At 44.8% G+C, this 15,040-nt stretch overlaps 2 protein-coding genes across 3 annotated transcripts in view; one reads left to right on the plus strand and one right to left on the minus strand.

Moving 5' to 3' along the window:
• wdr3 (WD repeat domain 3) overlaps positions 1–15,040 on the minus strand; it is a 15,549-nt gene continuing 509 nt past the window's right edge. The window contains exons 1-28 of one of the 2 annotated variants that reach the window (XM_084478698.1): positions 12,459–12,539; positions 12,068–12,138; positions 11,308–11,510; positions 10,746–10,955; positions 10,280–10,398; positions 9,190–9,268; positions 8,961–9,056; positions 8,758–8,856; positions 8,303–8,404; positions 8,095–8,195; positions 7,743–7,847; positions 7,349–7,603; positions 6,800–6,893; positions 6,211–6,312; positions 5,780–5,862; positions 4,623–4,761; positions 4,278–4,334; positions 4,031–4,131; positions 3,596–3,707; positions 3,207–3,341; positions 2,752–2,802; positions 2,506–2,571; positions 2,253–2,345; positions 1,793–1,843; positions 1,544–1,587; positions 1,031–1,159; positions 725–818; positions 1–273 (exon numbers count right to left, since the gene is read on the minus strand). In XM_084478698.1, coding sequence (XP_084334824.1) covers positions 118–273; positions 725–818; positions 1,031–1,159; positions 1,544–1,587; positions 1,793–1,843; positions 2,253–2,345; positions 2,506–2,571; positions 2,752–2,802; positions 3,207–3,341; positions 3,596–3,707; positions 4,031–4,131; positions 4,278–4,334; positions 4,623–4,761; positions 5,780–5,862; positions 6,211–6,312; positions 6,800–6,893; positions 7,349–7,603; positions 7,743–7,847; positions 8,095–8,195; positions 8,303–8,404; positions 8,758–8,856; positions 8,961–9,056; positions 9,190–9,268; positions 10,280–10,398; positions 10,746–10,955; positions 11,308–11,481 — 2,847 coding nt within the window. In that variant the 5' untranslated portion in view covers positions 11,482–11,510; positions 12,068–12,138; positions 12,459–12,539 and the 3' untranslated portion in view covers positions 1–117. Of the gene's footprint in view, positions 274–724; positions 819–1,030; positions 1,160–1,543; positions 1,588–1,792; positions 1,844–2,252; positions 2,346–2,505; positions 2,572–2,751; positions 2,803–3,206; positions 3,342–3,595; positions 3,708–4,030; positions 4,132–4,277; positions 4,335–4,622; positions 4,762–5,779; positions 5,863–6,210; positions 6,313–6,799; positions 6,894–7,348; positions 7,604–7,742; positions 7,848–8,094; positions 8,196–8,302; positions 8,405–8,757; positions 8,857–8,960; positions 9,057–9,189; positions 9,269–10,279; positions 10,399–10,745; positions 10,956–11,307; positions 11,511–12,067; positions 12,139–12,458; positions 12,540–15,040 lie in introns of those variants that run through there. The other variant, XM_084478699.1, reaches the window with a different exon arrangement.
• Positions 12,564–15,040, plus strand: part of gdap2 (ganglioside induced differentiation associated protein 2) — a 19,751-nt gene continuing 17,274 nt past the window's right edge. The window contains exons 1-2 of the mRNA XM_084478700.1: positions 12,564–12,778; positions 13,239–13,472. Of these exons, the coding sequence (XP_084334826.1) occupies positions 13,291–13,472 (182 nt within the window). The 5' untranslated portion in view covers positions 12,564–12,778; positions 13,239–13,290. The remainder of the gene's footprint in view (positions 12,779–13,238; positions 13,473–15,040) is intronic.

A 15,040-nucleotide genomic window follows, 5' to 3' on the forward strand; every position in this document is an offset into this window, starting at 1 on the left:
TTGAGACAGTTTATTTGTGGAAAATGAAAAACGTCACGGGTAAGTTACATCCTTTCTAACGACTCATCATCACAGCGCTCGCGTAGAAAACTAAACGGTATAAATCCTCCTGGTGGTCTAGACGATGGTGAGGATGACCCTCTCCCTCCGTCTCCTCTTCTTCCTCTTCTCGTCCAGACGCCCGGTGGCGTCGGCGAAGAACATCACCTCCTCCTTGCTCTCCAGCTCTCTCTGGAGGAACTGCAGCGCGGCGCTGTTGAAGCCCAGCACATCCTGCAGGGCGGGGGGGGGGGGGGGGGGGGGAATACACCTTTTAGACACACGTAATACACTATTCTATCTTTCAGTCTGTAATTATATATATTTTGTTTGCGCTGGAGGTAATGTAAACTTACCTCCATTACCACCTTTTGGATATGACTCAAATACAGTGAACATTGTGATGTCACAGCCAATTAAAAAAAAATCCCATGATGTATTCTGATGTGCAAGCCCTATACTTCCGAAAGGGAGGTCAATGCAATGTGCGTCATGATGTAAAAAGCCTTATTGTAATTTCCCCATCAGAATAATTCTAATGATTAAATAGTAAATAATGTTCTCAATATTTACTGGATCAAGTTTAGACTGGGCAGTAATGATTATTATTATTATGTGTCATTTTGTTGAGCCATAAAATAATGATATGTATCCCATAATAGGGTGTGTTTCCATGGTTACTCACTCGGATCTCCCGAACTTTGGAGATGGTGTTGTCCTTCAGCTGGTCGATGACCGACAGCATCATCTGGTTACTGGTGATCTGGCCAAAGTGGATCCTGCAAAACACACATCCCACAATGAATCACCCATGGAGACATAATGACGGAGGGAACCATTCTACACGGACCCTTACTGTGTACCTGCAGATCATGATCCGTCGACGTGTTCCGACGTGAACCTTGCATAAAGACCCATCTAGCCAGGCGTGCTATGTACCTGAGCGGGTATAACCTGTCGTAATGACACATCTATCCAGCCTGCTATGTACCTGAGCAGGAAGAAGAGGCAGCGGCACACCAGCTCCACCTCCAGATTCCCCTGGAGGTAGCTGCTGAAGAGGGTCAGCAGCTCAGGGACGTAGGTGAAGGGCAGGACCAGCAGAGACACCTCCAGCTCACTGTTACAGACAAGACACACAGTTATACTATAGAAGAGCCCCTCGTTTACATGTTCAATCAGAACTAACTGGATAGCTTTACTTGGGACTTGTACATATACATTTAAACACCCTTAATTCAAACCCAAATGGAGGTCAACTATTTTATGATCAAGAGAAGATTCCTGACCTTCTCTTACAATCCTATAAGCTTAGAACCTATGTTGGCTACGTTACCTTATTGGGGGTTTTGCCCCCATGTTAGCAAGCATAGGTGTAAAGCTTTTAGTATTGCTAAACTATTGGCTTAGCAGCCAATTGACCCGGAGTTAGCTGAGGAGCTACTGGCTGCGGGTAAAACAGCAGGCGTGTTCATTATGTTACATTGTGGACAGCATTTCTCACCTGGATCGGACCTTCCTGATGACGTCCAACACGTAGCGGGATGGCTAACGGGACGAGAGGACAGACTGGGTTACCATGGTGATCAACAACATCTGACCACACTGTAATGTCACCAGCTTTTAGTTTCATCTGAGCGATACAAACTGATTCATGTTGTCATCTGTTTAGAGATCCACCAGAAAAGTTGGTGCCGTGTCGACAATGTTATAGGTCTAAAAACGACAAAACGACCATCCAGTTGTGACTTACCGAGACATTCCCAAAGGCCACAAGGATGGGGTTTGGATTGGGCAGAGGCAACTGCAAAATACAAAGTATTATTTGAAATTATTTAAGGGTTTTTCTAGACAGTGCCACTAGATGGAGACAGAGCAGAAGTAGGAAAACAAGTCACTGGTTCCACAACTTGCAGGTTGGCACCCTCAGTTAATAAAATGGAGAAAAAAGTTTAATAATGCAACATGCATGCTTGACATTGTGATTCTCTACTGTAGCTCTTGTATATGCCTTACTGCCAGTTATGTCACAGTACAAAACTAGTCAAGCTGCAATTCCAAGTCCAAAAAAAAAAATCTCAAATCGATTTTATATTAATGAATTAACGGGGGTTTGCAAGTCGCTTTTATTTTTCTGGATGACTCCAAGCTAAAGTGCTGACGTGCTGAAGCTGACCCGGCAGGGCTAGTGAGTGAGGGACTGAGTGCTGTACCTGTTTGCCAGCATTCTCACAGGCGTACTTGTGCTCCTCCAACTTGCGGCTCTCTGACCTGTAGAGCTCCAGAGCCTCCATGATCCTCTCAGCCTGCACACAACACACAGGGCCGTCATCACGTGCACAGCACACACACACACAGAGGCATGTGTCCACACACGCCAAGGAGCGGGTTTTCTGTCATGCCCTGGTCCTCTGGCTGGCCCCACCCAGCCAGGGATGTCTGGGTGGTAAAAACAAACCAACTCACAGCTTTCACCGTCTCCACCGTCTTCTTTGTGGCCGGAGCCACTTCCCCTTCCGTCTCACCGGGAACCTGAGGTCACAGCGGGCACAACCAATCAGTGACCACGACACACACACACACGCCGAGGCCAATGGGGCAGAGCCCGGACAAACAGACTCTCAATACACGTGTTGAGATTGCATAATAAAGTAATTAAACAATTTTGTCTCAGTTTTTCATTTTCGATATTTTATTAATTCATGCTCTCACCACAGGTTCTCCTTCTTTGGCAATGCTCTCTTCAAACTCCGCTTCGCGCTCCTAGGAAGAAGCCGGGAACAAAATGTATCTGGTTTTTACTTTGTTTAATGTCGCCGTTGTACCGACGAAACGGCAGAAAAACAAAAAGGTCAACACACAATTGAGATTCGAAATACCAAGTAGTACCTAGTAGACAGATACAACCACCGTACAGTTAGTATAATACAAATATAATATATATGTTCTATTTTTCTTTGTAATTAAATTAAATTAAGTTCTATAATAAATAGTAACTATTAACTATTTTAAAAATTACAAGAAATATGACATTTCACATCAATGTACACAAACATGAGGTAGAAATGAACTACAGAATTGAACGTTACCGTAGAGTTAAAAAACGATTATTCATGGTTGTGCATTTCACAACCATTCAAACTGTGCTAAAATGCGAGCCCACTCACGATCTCACGCTCCTCGTCCAGTATGATGGGCTCGCGGGTTCGATCCCAGAGCCGGAGGGACTTGTCGTGGGAGGAGGACACCAGGTAGTCTCCACTGGGGCTCACGGCCAGGGTCCAGACCTCCCGATGGTGGCCCTGTGGGGACACGTTCAGGGGCTCATGGTGGTCCATCAGGCTGACCGAAAGTCACATTAACTGCTACACGTCTTCATTATGAAACAGGAATAATATTATTAACCACCAGTCAAGGTGCTGATTGATAAGCTTCAACAAACGTAATGTTATGTTCTAGAATTGTAAAAAGAGCAGTGTGTTTGTGAAACAGAGAGGGAGGGGGGACGAGAGAGGGCTGAAGAGAGAGGGATGACGAGAGAGGGATAGAGACACACCTCTAGCGTCTGGATGAGCACAAACTTGTCTGCGTCCCACTGTTTGATCTTCTTGTCCTTTCCCGCCGTGAAGAACAGGTGGGTCTTGGGGACAAACTGCAGGAACATGACACTGGAAAGGGAGAGAGAGAAATACCATTTCATCATTCATTCATTTATTGCTCTTCGTGCATTGGCAATTGTTCTGCCTCCATTTTCATGGCGATACTTTTTTTATATGCATTTGTCAGAGCGAAAGGAAGATTGAAGAGATTCACTTCTTTACGGGGTTTAGAAATGTTTTCCGTGGCAAGAAAGCACTTTTCATTTAAGAACGAGAGCGGGACAGACCCCTTCACCCAGCACTTGAAATGTTGGTTTGTCTTCACGCTCTGGAGCAAAGGCGTGGAAACGTGTCATCCTCATAATGTGCCCCGGTGCATTCTGGGACCCTACCTGTCGTCGTGGGCAAACAGAGAGCGGTGACAGTCTCCAAAGTCCAGTCCCCAGATCTTGACGTTTCGGTCGGCCGAGCCTGTGATGATCAGTGTGCTATCCTGGAGGTCAGGGGACGACAAGAAGAAGAACTATTAATCAACTGTTTTTAACGATAACTTTCGTATGGCTTCCTTGTTTCATTGAGTGAGAGGAAGTGGAATATTTGTTGTTTGTTGAATAATTTGTTTTTTTGTGGCATACTTACATGGGATATGTCCAGACAGAGAACGGGAAGCTTGTGTCCGTACAGCGACAGGAAGAACTAGAGGACAACACAAAAAGAAGACTTTAGTCTCCTTTGATAAAAACTTCAGCACTGCTTACTCAAACAGACCACAGGACACATATTCATCTACATATTGAATCTGGATGGGCCAAAACATACATAACAGTATGTTTAGCCTACCGATATATCAGTTGCGCTCTACCAAGAAACACAGTTGATGTTGCACTCTGGGATTTTTTCACATCGCATGTACGATGCAGGACTGTCAGTGTGACTGTTCCACCTTGTGTCCGTGTGTGTCAGGACTGAGCCAGGACTACGTACCTTGAGCGTGTCCATGTAGAAGACCTTGACCGTAGAGTCCAGCAGAGAGACCGCCAGCAGCCTCTGGTTGGGGGAGATCTTCACACACAACACGTCTTCTCCTAGCTGTAGGGTCCGCGTGTGTTTCACCGTTAGCCTCCTAAAATACACACACACACACACACAAACACATTTAGTTTGGGTTAGGAAACATAAAATATTTTTCATTAAGTTCATTAAAAAACATCACATAATGCATATATCAGTGCAATTACAAATACATAAACAACATACCAATACAACTACAGTTAAAGGGGTAGTTCGGAATTTTGGACATCGGACCTCATTTCCAAGTGAGCCAGTGTGTTATTTATCATTGGAGACCGTTTTCAACACGTTTCATTCAGTCCTTCTAGTTGCAGAGATTGCTGGTGCTAGGCTAGCGCAAGTCAATAGGAACTGCTAGCCTGCCAATAAAAACAGTTTTACCCACTCGACAGTACACCCGAGGCAAACCAATTATAATGCCCGACTATCGATGTACAGTAAATGTCTGTGTTGAAAGAATAATGTTATTCATCATCATCATCATCATCATCATCCCTGTAGTTGGAAGCAGGCTACGGCAGCGGCGGACTGATATTACCTGAAGTGAGCTCCTCTGTTTACGTTCTGCTGTAGTGAATTGGTTGCTACACTGGAGCATAGTGAAATTCTGCCGCTGCTGAGAAAGTAGTCCCTCAAAATGTAATGCCATCATTGCGATACAAGGATAGTTTTATTTCTAACATTATTCTATCAACACAGACATTTACGTCGATAGTCTGGTGTTATAATTGGTTTGCCTCGGGTGTACTGTGGAGTGGGTAAAACAGTTTTTATTGGCAGGCTAGCAGTTCCCGTTGACTTGCGCTAGCCTAGCACCAGCGATTTATGCAACTAGAAGGACTGAATGAAACGTGTTTAAAATGGTCTCCAATGATAAATAACACACTGGCTCACTTGGAAATGAGGTCCGATGTCCAAAATTCCCAACAACACCATTAAAGATGAACACCAACAGCGGTGTTATGACTGCAATGAGTGGAGCTCTCACAAGGCCTATGATGGAGTGGCGAGCATCGTTACAATATAGTGAACGATTATTGGTTTCTGATAAGCTCAAGGCCATGACCTACTTCTGTTCGCTCTCCTCTCCCTTGACCAGCTCAAAGTCCCAGAACCGGACCTTCTTGTCTGCACCGCCTGTAACAATACCCCTCTACACACACACACACACACACACACACACACACACACACACACACACACACACACACACACACACACACACACACACACACACACACACACACACACACACACACACACACAGCATCAACAGTATGTACATTTAATAAACACACACACACACATGTGTATCTTTATATATACACATCCGTTAACTTTTAAAACCAAGTAAACATACAATTATACACAGAGGGTATACACAGAGGGATGTAAACCGACAGACAGACATACAGAGGGAGAGAGACAGAGAAACAAGGAGACAGGTGAACCTGGCCTGGGGGACAAAGAGATTGGTAGGTAGAGAGACAAACAGGTGTACCTGGTCGGGGGACAGAGCAAGGGACCACAGAGCTCCCTCATGGGCGGCGACGTTCTCCATGAGTCCTCCTGAGGCCAGGTCAAAAAGCTGAAGCTTCCCACTCTGACACACACACACACACACACACAAATTAAAACACAAGTTTTGAGTCCAAATGATATTAGGGTGCAGACTCTAGGTCAGCGGCGTAGTCCACAGAGGCCGTTGATTCCGGTCAAAGCGCCTGGCCCTTTGTCCTTCCTGCTACGTTTACTGGTTCATTTATGATAGACCAGACAAGTTGACGATGATGCTGCATATCATTCAAATTGTTAAAAACAAGTCATCCTCACATGGTTATAGAACACCAGATGTTTGGGGCTACACAGTCACCAAGGCAAAACAATAAAAGCAAGCCTAACAGAACCAACGAGACCCTCCGTACCAGCGGTACCTGTTTGGTTATATTCTGATATACTGCAAGCTTTAGTCCCCCAGCAGAGAGCAGATGAAAGTGTGTGTGTGTGTGTGTGTGTGTGTGTGTGTGTGTGTGTGTGTGTGTGTGTGTGTGCGTGCGTGCGTGCGTGCGTGCGTGCGTGTGTGTGTGTACCTTGGTTCCCAGTATGATCTGTCTGTCTCCTGGTACAAACAGGGAGCAGAGGGCGTAGTCACACTCCATGGTTCGCACCACCTGCAGGGTAGACCTGACAAAGAGGAGGGACTTCCTGTTAGCTGTCCAATCAACCCACACATCTCAATCACTGAGACCAAGAACGACCAATCAATTGCCGTTAAACAGCCGTAACAGAAATATCACAGAGCCATGATTAAGATGAATGTAAACTTAGTTTCAAGTTGATAGTTTAAAAACAGGTTACTATAGCTACAGCCAGCATGCAAACTACAATGCCGTATGCTTTACATGCCAGCGGAAAAGCAACACAGTGAGATTAAACTAAATGTTTCACGGTTAAGATGAAATGGAGATGAATGTTTCATGGTTGAGGTAGATGATGTATTTCATGGTTAAGATGGAGATGAATGTTTCATGGTTGAGGTAGATGATGTATTCCAAGGTTAAGATGGAGATGAATGTTCCATGGTTGAGGTAGACGATGTATTCCATCGTTAAGATGGAGGTGAAACGTTGAGTCCTCACCTGTTCCAGATCTTGACCGTGTCGCCCGAGGCCGACAGGACGGCCATGTTGTCGGAGCTGAATGCCAGCGTGCGTGCGTCTGTGCGGTGACCCGCCAGCGTCAGCCGAGACGTCTTATTGGCCGTGGGCGTGGGCGTGGCCCTGGGCGTGGCTTTGTTGTCCGAGAGCTTCAGGCTGTAGGTTTCTACCGTGTTGTTCTGGAGCAACAGTGCCACCTTCAGCTCCCCGCCGGTACACCACAGAGAGTCAACCCATCTAAAAACAATAATAACAACATCAAATATACATATACCAACAAAACAGACAGTCCACCCATCTACAATATTAATAAACCATTCCCATATTTCACATTTGGTTTAGTTTCATGGTGCGTCGGGTCTGGTTTGCAGCTCACCTGATTTTGGAGGAAGCCCTGATTTTGGTCAGTCTTGTGATCTCGTCTTCCAGAGTCTTCTGCACCACCGGCTCTGGAACCTCCTGGTCTGTGTCCTCCCTCAGCCTACAGCGGGGGGGGGGGTCGCACCAAACCGCAGAAGAGGGCAGGGGAGTCTACAGGTTAGGGGGTACAACTCCCAGCTACAAGGTTCTCAGTTTGATCCCCAACGTCTGCAGTTAACCTGTAGGTGTGCTAGAGCAAGAAGCCCCAACTCCCTACTTGCTCATTTATTACTCTCAAAAATAAAAGTCGCTAAAGTCCAGGTGGTAGTAGTACTAGTATGTGTAAAAGATGTGTGAAAGGTGCATACTTTGCGGCCTTCTTCTTGGCTTTCTTCTGCTTCCTGCTCATGGCTTTTTCCACATCCTGCGCTGACAGAACCGTGAAGAGCTCCAGGACTGCCTCATTACCCTGGTGGCACAATGCATACATTTGGGATTTAGCATCAGCAGCTAATTTGCATCTGGGTTAGCAGTTAGGAGAAGGGCTCGTATGATAACAATAGGGTTGAGACTCACATGGCAGGCGAGGACGCGGGCTTTGCTGTCCATTGTCATGGAGACAACCCTGTCCCTGGCCTCCCTGAGGATGGAACCAGCACTCCTACAACTCAGTATCCTCTGATGGAGAGAAAGAGAGGCCGAGACGGAGGGAGAGAGAGATATCGGGAAGTAGCAAGGGAGTGAGAAGAATGAGAGGAGAGTGAAAGGGACACAAAGACGGAAAGGGAGAGATGGGGGAAAGCAGCAAGGGAGAGGGAAGAATGAGAGGAGAGAGAAAAAGAGAGGTGGAATGAGGCAAAGGAGTGACCGGGAGGGAGGAGGGTAGATAGTGAGGTTGAGAGAAACAAAAGGAGGGGAGAGGGGAGGTAGAGAAGCATAGGTTCAATGGAGGAATGAGGTCTGTATTGAGATCATTTCCATCATGGGTTGTTAACTTCTGTGCTTGGGGGTCAATATTAACTAAAGCTCACATCTTCAGGGCTCTCGTCCATAGCTTCATCCTCATCATCATCATCATCATCCAGCAGAGATTTAACCTTCTTCTCTTTGGGTTCCCCCTCAGCTTTCTCCTGACACACCGACACATGGCGAGAGACGGACAGACAGGAAAGTTATGATGAGGCTATGAGGTGTACATGGCGTGTTGCTTCTATAGTGACGCGTCGAGGTCTACCTGCGACAGGTAATTGATGTCCCAGGCTCTGAGCTCGCTGTCCGCAGACCCCGTCAGCAGCCGGGACTCCTGGTCCAGCAGAACCATGCCCCATACCTGGTACCAATTCATACACACAGGCGCACACACAAACAACACAGTCAACTCAACAAAGAATGCACAGCGAAGACGTTTGATGAGGAAAAATCACTCCACAAGGTCCGCTTTAGGTTGTGCTTGCTGTACTGACCTCACTGCGGTGGCCGACCAGGGTCTTGAAGCAGTGCTGCGTGTCCAGATCCCACCACTTCACAAAGCTGTCCTTGGAGCTAAACACAAACACAAGATTGTAAATATCTATAACTTAATCCAAGCCGGCCGTGCATGTATCCAATACACAATATGCACTACACATATCAGGCGACAAGTGGTCAATCAAATGATTTGATTAATGAATCATTGCCGGTACGCTCGTGTCGTTCAGGACAGCAGTAACATTGCCAGGTGAGGCACGTAAAGGGTTACGTCCGTCTGACGGAAGACGCTATCACGTTGAACGAGCTAACCAGTCACACGACTCCTCTGAGGACGCATTTGAATTGAGTTTGTCATAACGCACAAATGCTTTTCTGGTCATTCGTTAACAATATCTTTTCAGCTTATTTTGTTTGCAAATAAGCTCCTGTTTAAAATAATGGCTTGGGACAAATTCCAAAATAAGGAGAGTCCGCTTTATTGCGGCTGGCATCCATAAGTGTTGCATTACCGCCATCTGCTGGACTGTCCTTTAGCACATCTATCCCACATTGCTAAGCCTTGTTTGAAAGGGTGCACGACAGAAAGCTTTCAGAACACAGATGCACGTGTGAATAGTGAAATCATTAGCGGTGCCTGATAGGTACATTTTATTTAATTTACCAGGAAATATGTGTGGAAGAGGCTTAAAAAGGGATAGCCGAGGAGGAGGGTTAACTACTATTTTTGGAGCGAGTAAAAGAGGAGTAAAAGAGATCATACGAAATTGGAATGATTCAGACTTATAAAGGGCTTGTAGATACATCATAAATACACAATTATATCAATTATTCATTGTGTCGGATATCTTTCGATTAATTTATTATTGAGATATAATTGAATTTGTGCTCTTCACTTTGTGGGTCATTGCGGATGTACATTCCTTTCACTGAGTTAGAGAGGTCATCATCTGGAGGGTCAGAACGGCACTGCCACTACACCTATTGTCGAGTGCAGAGGCTCAAACATTGTGTAGTGTAGCGTGAGGGAGATAGGAGGTTAGGTCACTCACGGGGGCTGAGAGGGGGAGCAAAGGAGGCAGTTACCTGGTCACCAGTAGGTTGTGGTTCTCCAGGAAGAGAGCCTGGGTGATGGAGTCCTTGTGGCCCTTCAGCCTGAACAGACCACACTCGTTGATCACATCCCACACGATCACATCCGTGTCCTGGAGAGAGAGAGAGACAGAGACAGAAAGAGTGAGCCACAAACTCTATAATAATCTCACAAACACAACAGGCCTGTTGTGTTTGTGTTTGATCACAAACACAACAGGCCTGTTGTGTTTGTGATCATCTTCCATTGACATGGAAGATGTATGCACTTGACAATTTGTTGGCAAGCAGATAACACACAATTTTACATTTAATGAAAGCAAGTGTGTAATGCAAGACCATTTAGCAGAAGAAAGCACACTCTCTGATTCGGTGTGTCCCCAGATGGATGGTTAAATCCTACACCCCCACCACTTTGGTTGGGTCCAATAGGATAAGCCAATGGGAGGTGAGACTGTACCCTGGAGCCTGTGACGAGCCTCGCCCCCAGAGCGTCATAGCCCATTGCGGTGACGGCGGTCTTGTGTCCGTTGAACGAAACGTTGCTCTCTCCACTGAGCAGGTTGAAGATGCGCACGGCTCCATCCTCGTAACCCACGGCGATGTGGTTGCCGTCGGGCGCGGGGCACAGGAAGGTCACCTCGTGTTTGATACCCTTCAGGATCAGCACCTGGTCGGGGGAGAGAGATAAAGAGAGAGAAAGATGAGAGAACTGTGTAACTATGCCATCTTTTTTATTTATTTAAAGCAAGACAACTCAATTCACAAACGTCAGATTCATTACTTTACTCAATCGTTTCAGTCAGTCTGTAAGTATAGCAGTATTTGGGTGCAGAAACCATTCAACTATTAAAGGCTAAAGGTAACGCAAGCACTTCATAATCTCCGCCAACATCCGTTCATTAATTCATCATTCATCAAGTCATGCATTAATAACGTTAATGCAGGCAGTCATTTTGTAACTATGACCCTGGAGAAATGTATCACATCCATCGCGGGCCATACGTAGACCATCATTTTACCTTTTCTCCCTTTCGGACGTCCCATATGAAAACGTGTTCGCAGGCTGCCACGGCCACGTGACGGCCCTTCTCCCCCCCGCGCAGCGTCACATAGGCGATGTTGGCTTTCTGGCTGCCGATGACACCGAAAACAGCGCTGGACACATAGCGCAGGTACTGCTTGGTCAACCCCATGACCCAGCAAGCCTTGACGATCACTTATTCTGGATTAAGGCAAAAACACATATCATAAGACACTATATGTTCATCATGGGACGGAAATGCATGTTTTACAGCAGCACTCAGTCATTACCGAACGACAACAAGACAACCAGATGTTTACATCTGACCAATTAATCGCTTATTCGTACTAAAAGGTGACATATACACCACAACAGTGCATTTATTGTTCGTAAATTATAAGCTGACAAGATATAAACTGCTGCACGCTGTAGTATTGACAGTCGACTTGCAGATTGTAGAAGTGTGTTTGGTTTTTATCACTGTGTAGTTTAGGGCGATCGGGGATAACCCCTTTAAACTACAAAACGCGTTTAAGCGGCCCCTAACTCCGTGTGAACTGCAGCCGGACCACAAATCGAGCGCACCAGCATCCTCGCGTTGGATACTGACGAACCCACGTGGAATAGTTCCAACGTTTAACGGGTCTGTTCATTCTCGTACGGCGTACACACAAATCTACTCAAGTTGAAAGTGATAGCATATACCTAAATTATAGTCGTGAGAAGTGTTAATGCCTGGTTTTGTATTATTTTCATACCTCTAAATGCGGTGGGTAGTTCAGTTCTCTGCTTGTACGGCGCATCCGGCGTGTGTGACGACCTCTCCAGACTGTACCAATCGAATGAAGATATTATTTGAACGCACAATAAATGATATGTTTGCCCTATAACAACTCTACATATATCCACCGGTATTTCTTTCACGACATTAAATTTTAGTTATTCAAATATTTGGGTTGGTGGATAATGAATATTAGTTCAGTATTTCCTGCAAAGGTTTGGTCACACGGTTTCGTGTAGATAATCTATTGCTTTTGCCTGCGAAAACTGGTTCTGTATATAAACTGTCAAAACATCATAATAATAATAATATAAAAATTTAACCTTTTGCTTGTAAATAATTACGATACAGCATCCAAATAACATAACCTTTGCGGTGTTGTGATTTTTCATATTTTCGTTTTCCGCCGAGCGCAGGGAGTTGTTCGCACGTCCCTAACAGGACTGCGTGTCAGCTGATCAGGAACACAGATCTCAACATTCACCAGCATGCTGCAGAAACGGCTGTTAAACCACATAAATAGATGTTATAACGGATCGAATATTGCGTTTTCCTACGGCTATTGCGGCATTTGATGGATAAGAGAAGGACGATATATCATCATAATTCCAGTAGTCGCTATCCATCGTTTATTTGCGAGCGTATCGTCAAGGCGAGTTTCTCTTTGGTGACAATGCTGATTTACTAGGTGAGATATTCTACCTTCGAACGGTAGACCTACACGTTGAGTATTTTCAGAAGTTGTAGAGCCTATGTATGCAAGCTATAATATGTTATCATGTTTTGGTCTGGCCCAAGTTTTGGTGTTCCGACCACAGCTAAACAAAAAATACAATTACAGGAATTTTTTTCCCCGATACTGTTGTTTTTACAGTTTGTTACAAATACCCAAACTGTATTGAATCAACTGATATTAGGACTGACAGGCCAAAAAAAACTAGTAATTTCCTATGTCTATGTATACAATATGTGGTTTTGATCTTGATCAATCATAACTTCACAATGTAATCATATAGGTAGGTTAGAGGCATACCACTTCGGTTTTATACCAGATATACACATTTACAATGAATATACCTGCTTAAACACCGCAGTTATCCTTTTGTCTCTCTATTGACTCTTGCTTTGCACTACCCCCTCAAAAAAAGGTTTAATTCAGACGGCGGTGGTGTGTGCAGAAGGCGACCCCTATCTGTCATCATGGACCCCTTGGGAGCCCGCTCCCGGTTTGTTGACATTCAGACACTTCTGACCTGGGAGCAGATGCAGCCAGAGCCTGATCTCCCTAAGCAAGTAGAGTACGACGACGGTATGGTCAGCCAGAATTCCTTCCCCTCTCCGTTCCCCTTCAGACCCGACATCAACAGGAAGATCGTCCTCTTGTGAGTGGAGCTTCTCTTTCACTTTTCTGAATTCACTTTAAATGGCCAAACATTATTATGTTCCTGTCTGAGTTGGACTACTGTGACTTAATGGCTCTGCTGCCAAGTATGGGCAGAGCAGAGGTAGCAAGAACCATGCAGAGAAGACCAGCTGGTCAGTTAAACCTTGTTTGTATCTTCCTTTATCACCCTGAATGTCTCAAAGGGCTCCACATGCCTTGATAAGATGCCAATCTTCTTTCCTTTAAATGCTTCTTAATCACTCAGAAATAATCACAACTAATTTGATTTTCCTAAAGGGAACCGGTTATCTGCTAGCAGATAACATCTTACTACAATTCTATCTTCCAGACCCCACTCCTTTTACACACTTTTAGATCAAACATGTTATTATTTATTGGTTCCTGCCTTTCTTAAACCCACACATTTTCCCCAGAGCTATATTGTGTTTTGTTGATGGTTTTATTTGTTTATTTTAAATGTCTTGGTAGCCTTTCCAAAGTCCTTTCTGTCCAACTGAAAAGCCATTACAATTTTATTCAAAGCGCAATTACCAGATATTTCTAGTTCCTCAAATATTTCCAACTAGCTGCTCTATATGTGTTGATATCCTTTACAAGTGGGCCTTGCTGTGGTTTAGATTTTTATCCCAGTGCTGCGCATTAGTCATACCCCCTTTTTTTGATTGCCACAGCTTAGAGGGAGTTAACAGCAGTAACAGATACATACATCACACACATGCACTATACTGCAGATCCCATCTCTAGTAGATAGCTGTAACCCAAGATGTTCAATCGTCATGTAGAATAAAAGTACCACCTACAAATGTCCAGTTCCCTTAGGGAAATATAAAATATTGAGTTGTCATTCTGACCAAAACTGTTTTCTGGGACCAAATGATTTGTGAACAGAACACTGTTCTGTTCACAAAGTCCTTCCTGATATTCTCAATTGTGTTTCACAATGAATATCAGCCTGGCCTTGGCTGGGATGCAATTCTTTCGAAATAAGGCTGCTGCCTTAAGTTGTACAATAAGCCCAATCAGTGACCCTCCCCCTGTGAGTGCTTATTGGTCCAAGCTTTCAATGGGATCGAGGCCAGACCGATCTGCATTATGTGAACTAGAGACATCCACAGGATCTCACAAGACTGCAAGTAGAACCATTTGATGTTTAATTACAGAAGCTCAGGAAACAAGATATGGAAGGTCTGATGTTGTTGTTATTACATATGGCTTGAAAATCTTTTCTCAAGACAACGTCCACTTCAATTGTCTCTTAGAAAAATGAAGGTGGAGTAGACTTAACGAGAGTTAACGGGTAGACTAATCAAGTTAGAGTGTTATTAGATGATTTTGTTAAGGCATAAACGCACAAAGAGTGGTCTGTTGGGGCTGCACTTTTGTCACACAATCTCCTCTCTGTCTTTCTCTCACACACACACACACACACACACACACACACGCACACGTGCGCGCACACACTCCTGATAAATTTGTACTAATTTTAAAGACATTACGTACATTATTCTGCATCTGCCTCAGACACACATTGTCCCATCAGACTAA

Source organism: Micromesistius poutassou, assembly GCF_964030765.1.
Source record: "Micromesistius poutassou genome assembly, chromosome: 14".
Classification (NCBI taxonomy): domain Eukaryota; kingdom Metazoa; phylum Chordata; class Actinopteri; order Gadiformes; family Gadidae; genus Micromesistius; species Micromesistius poutassou.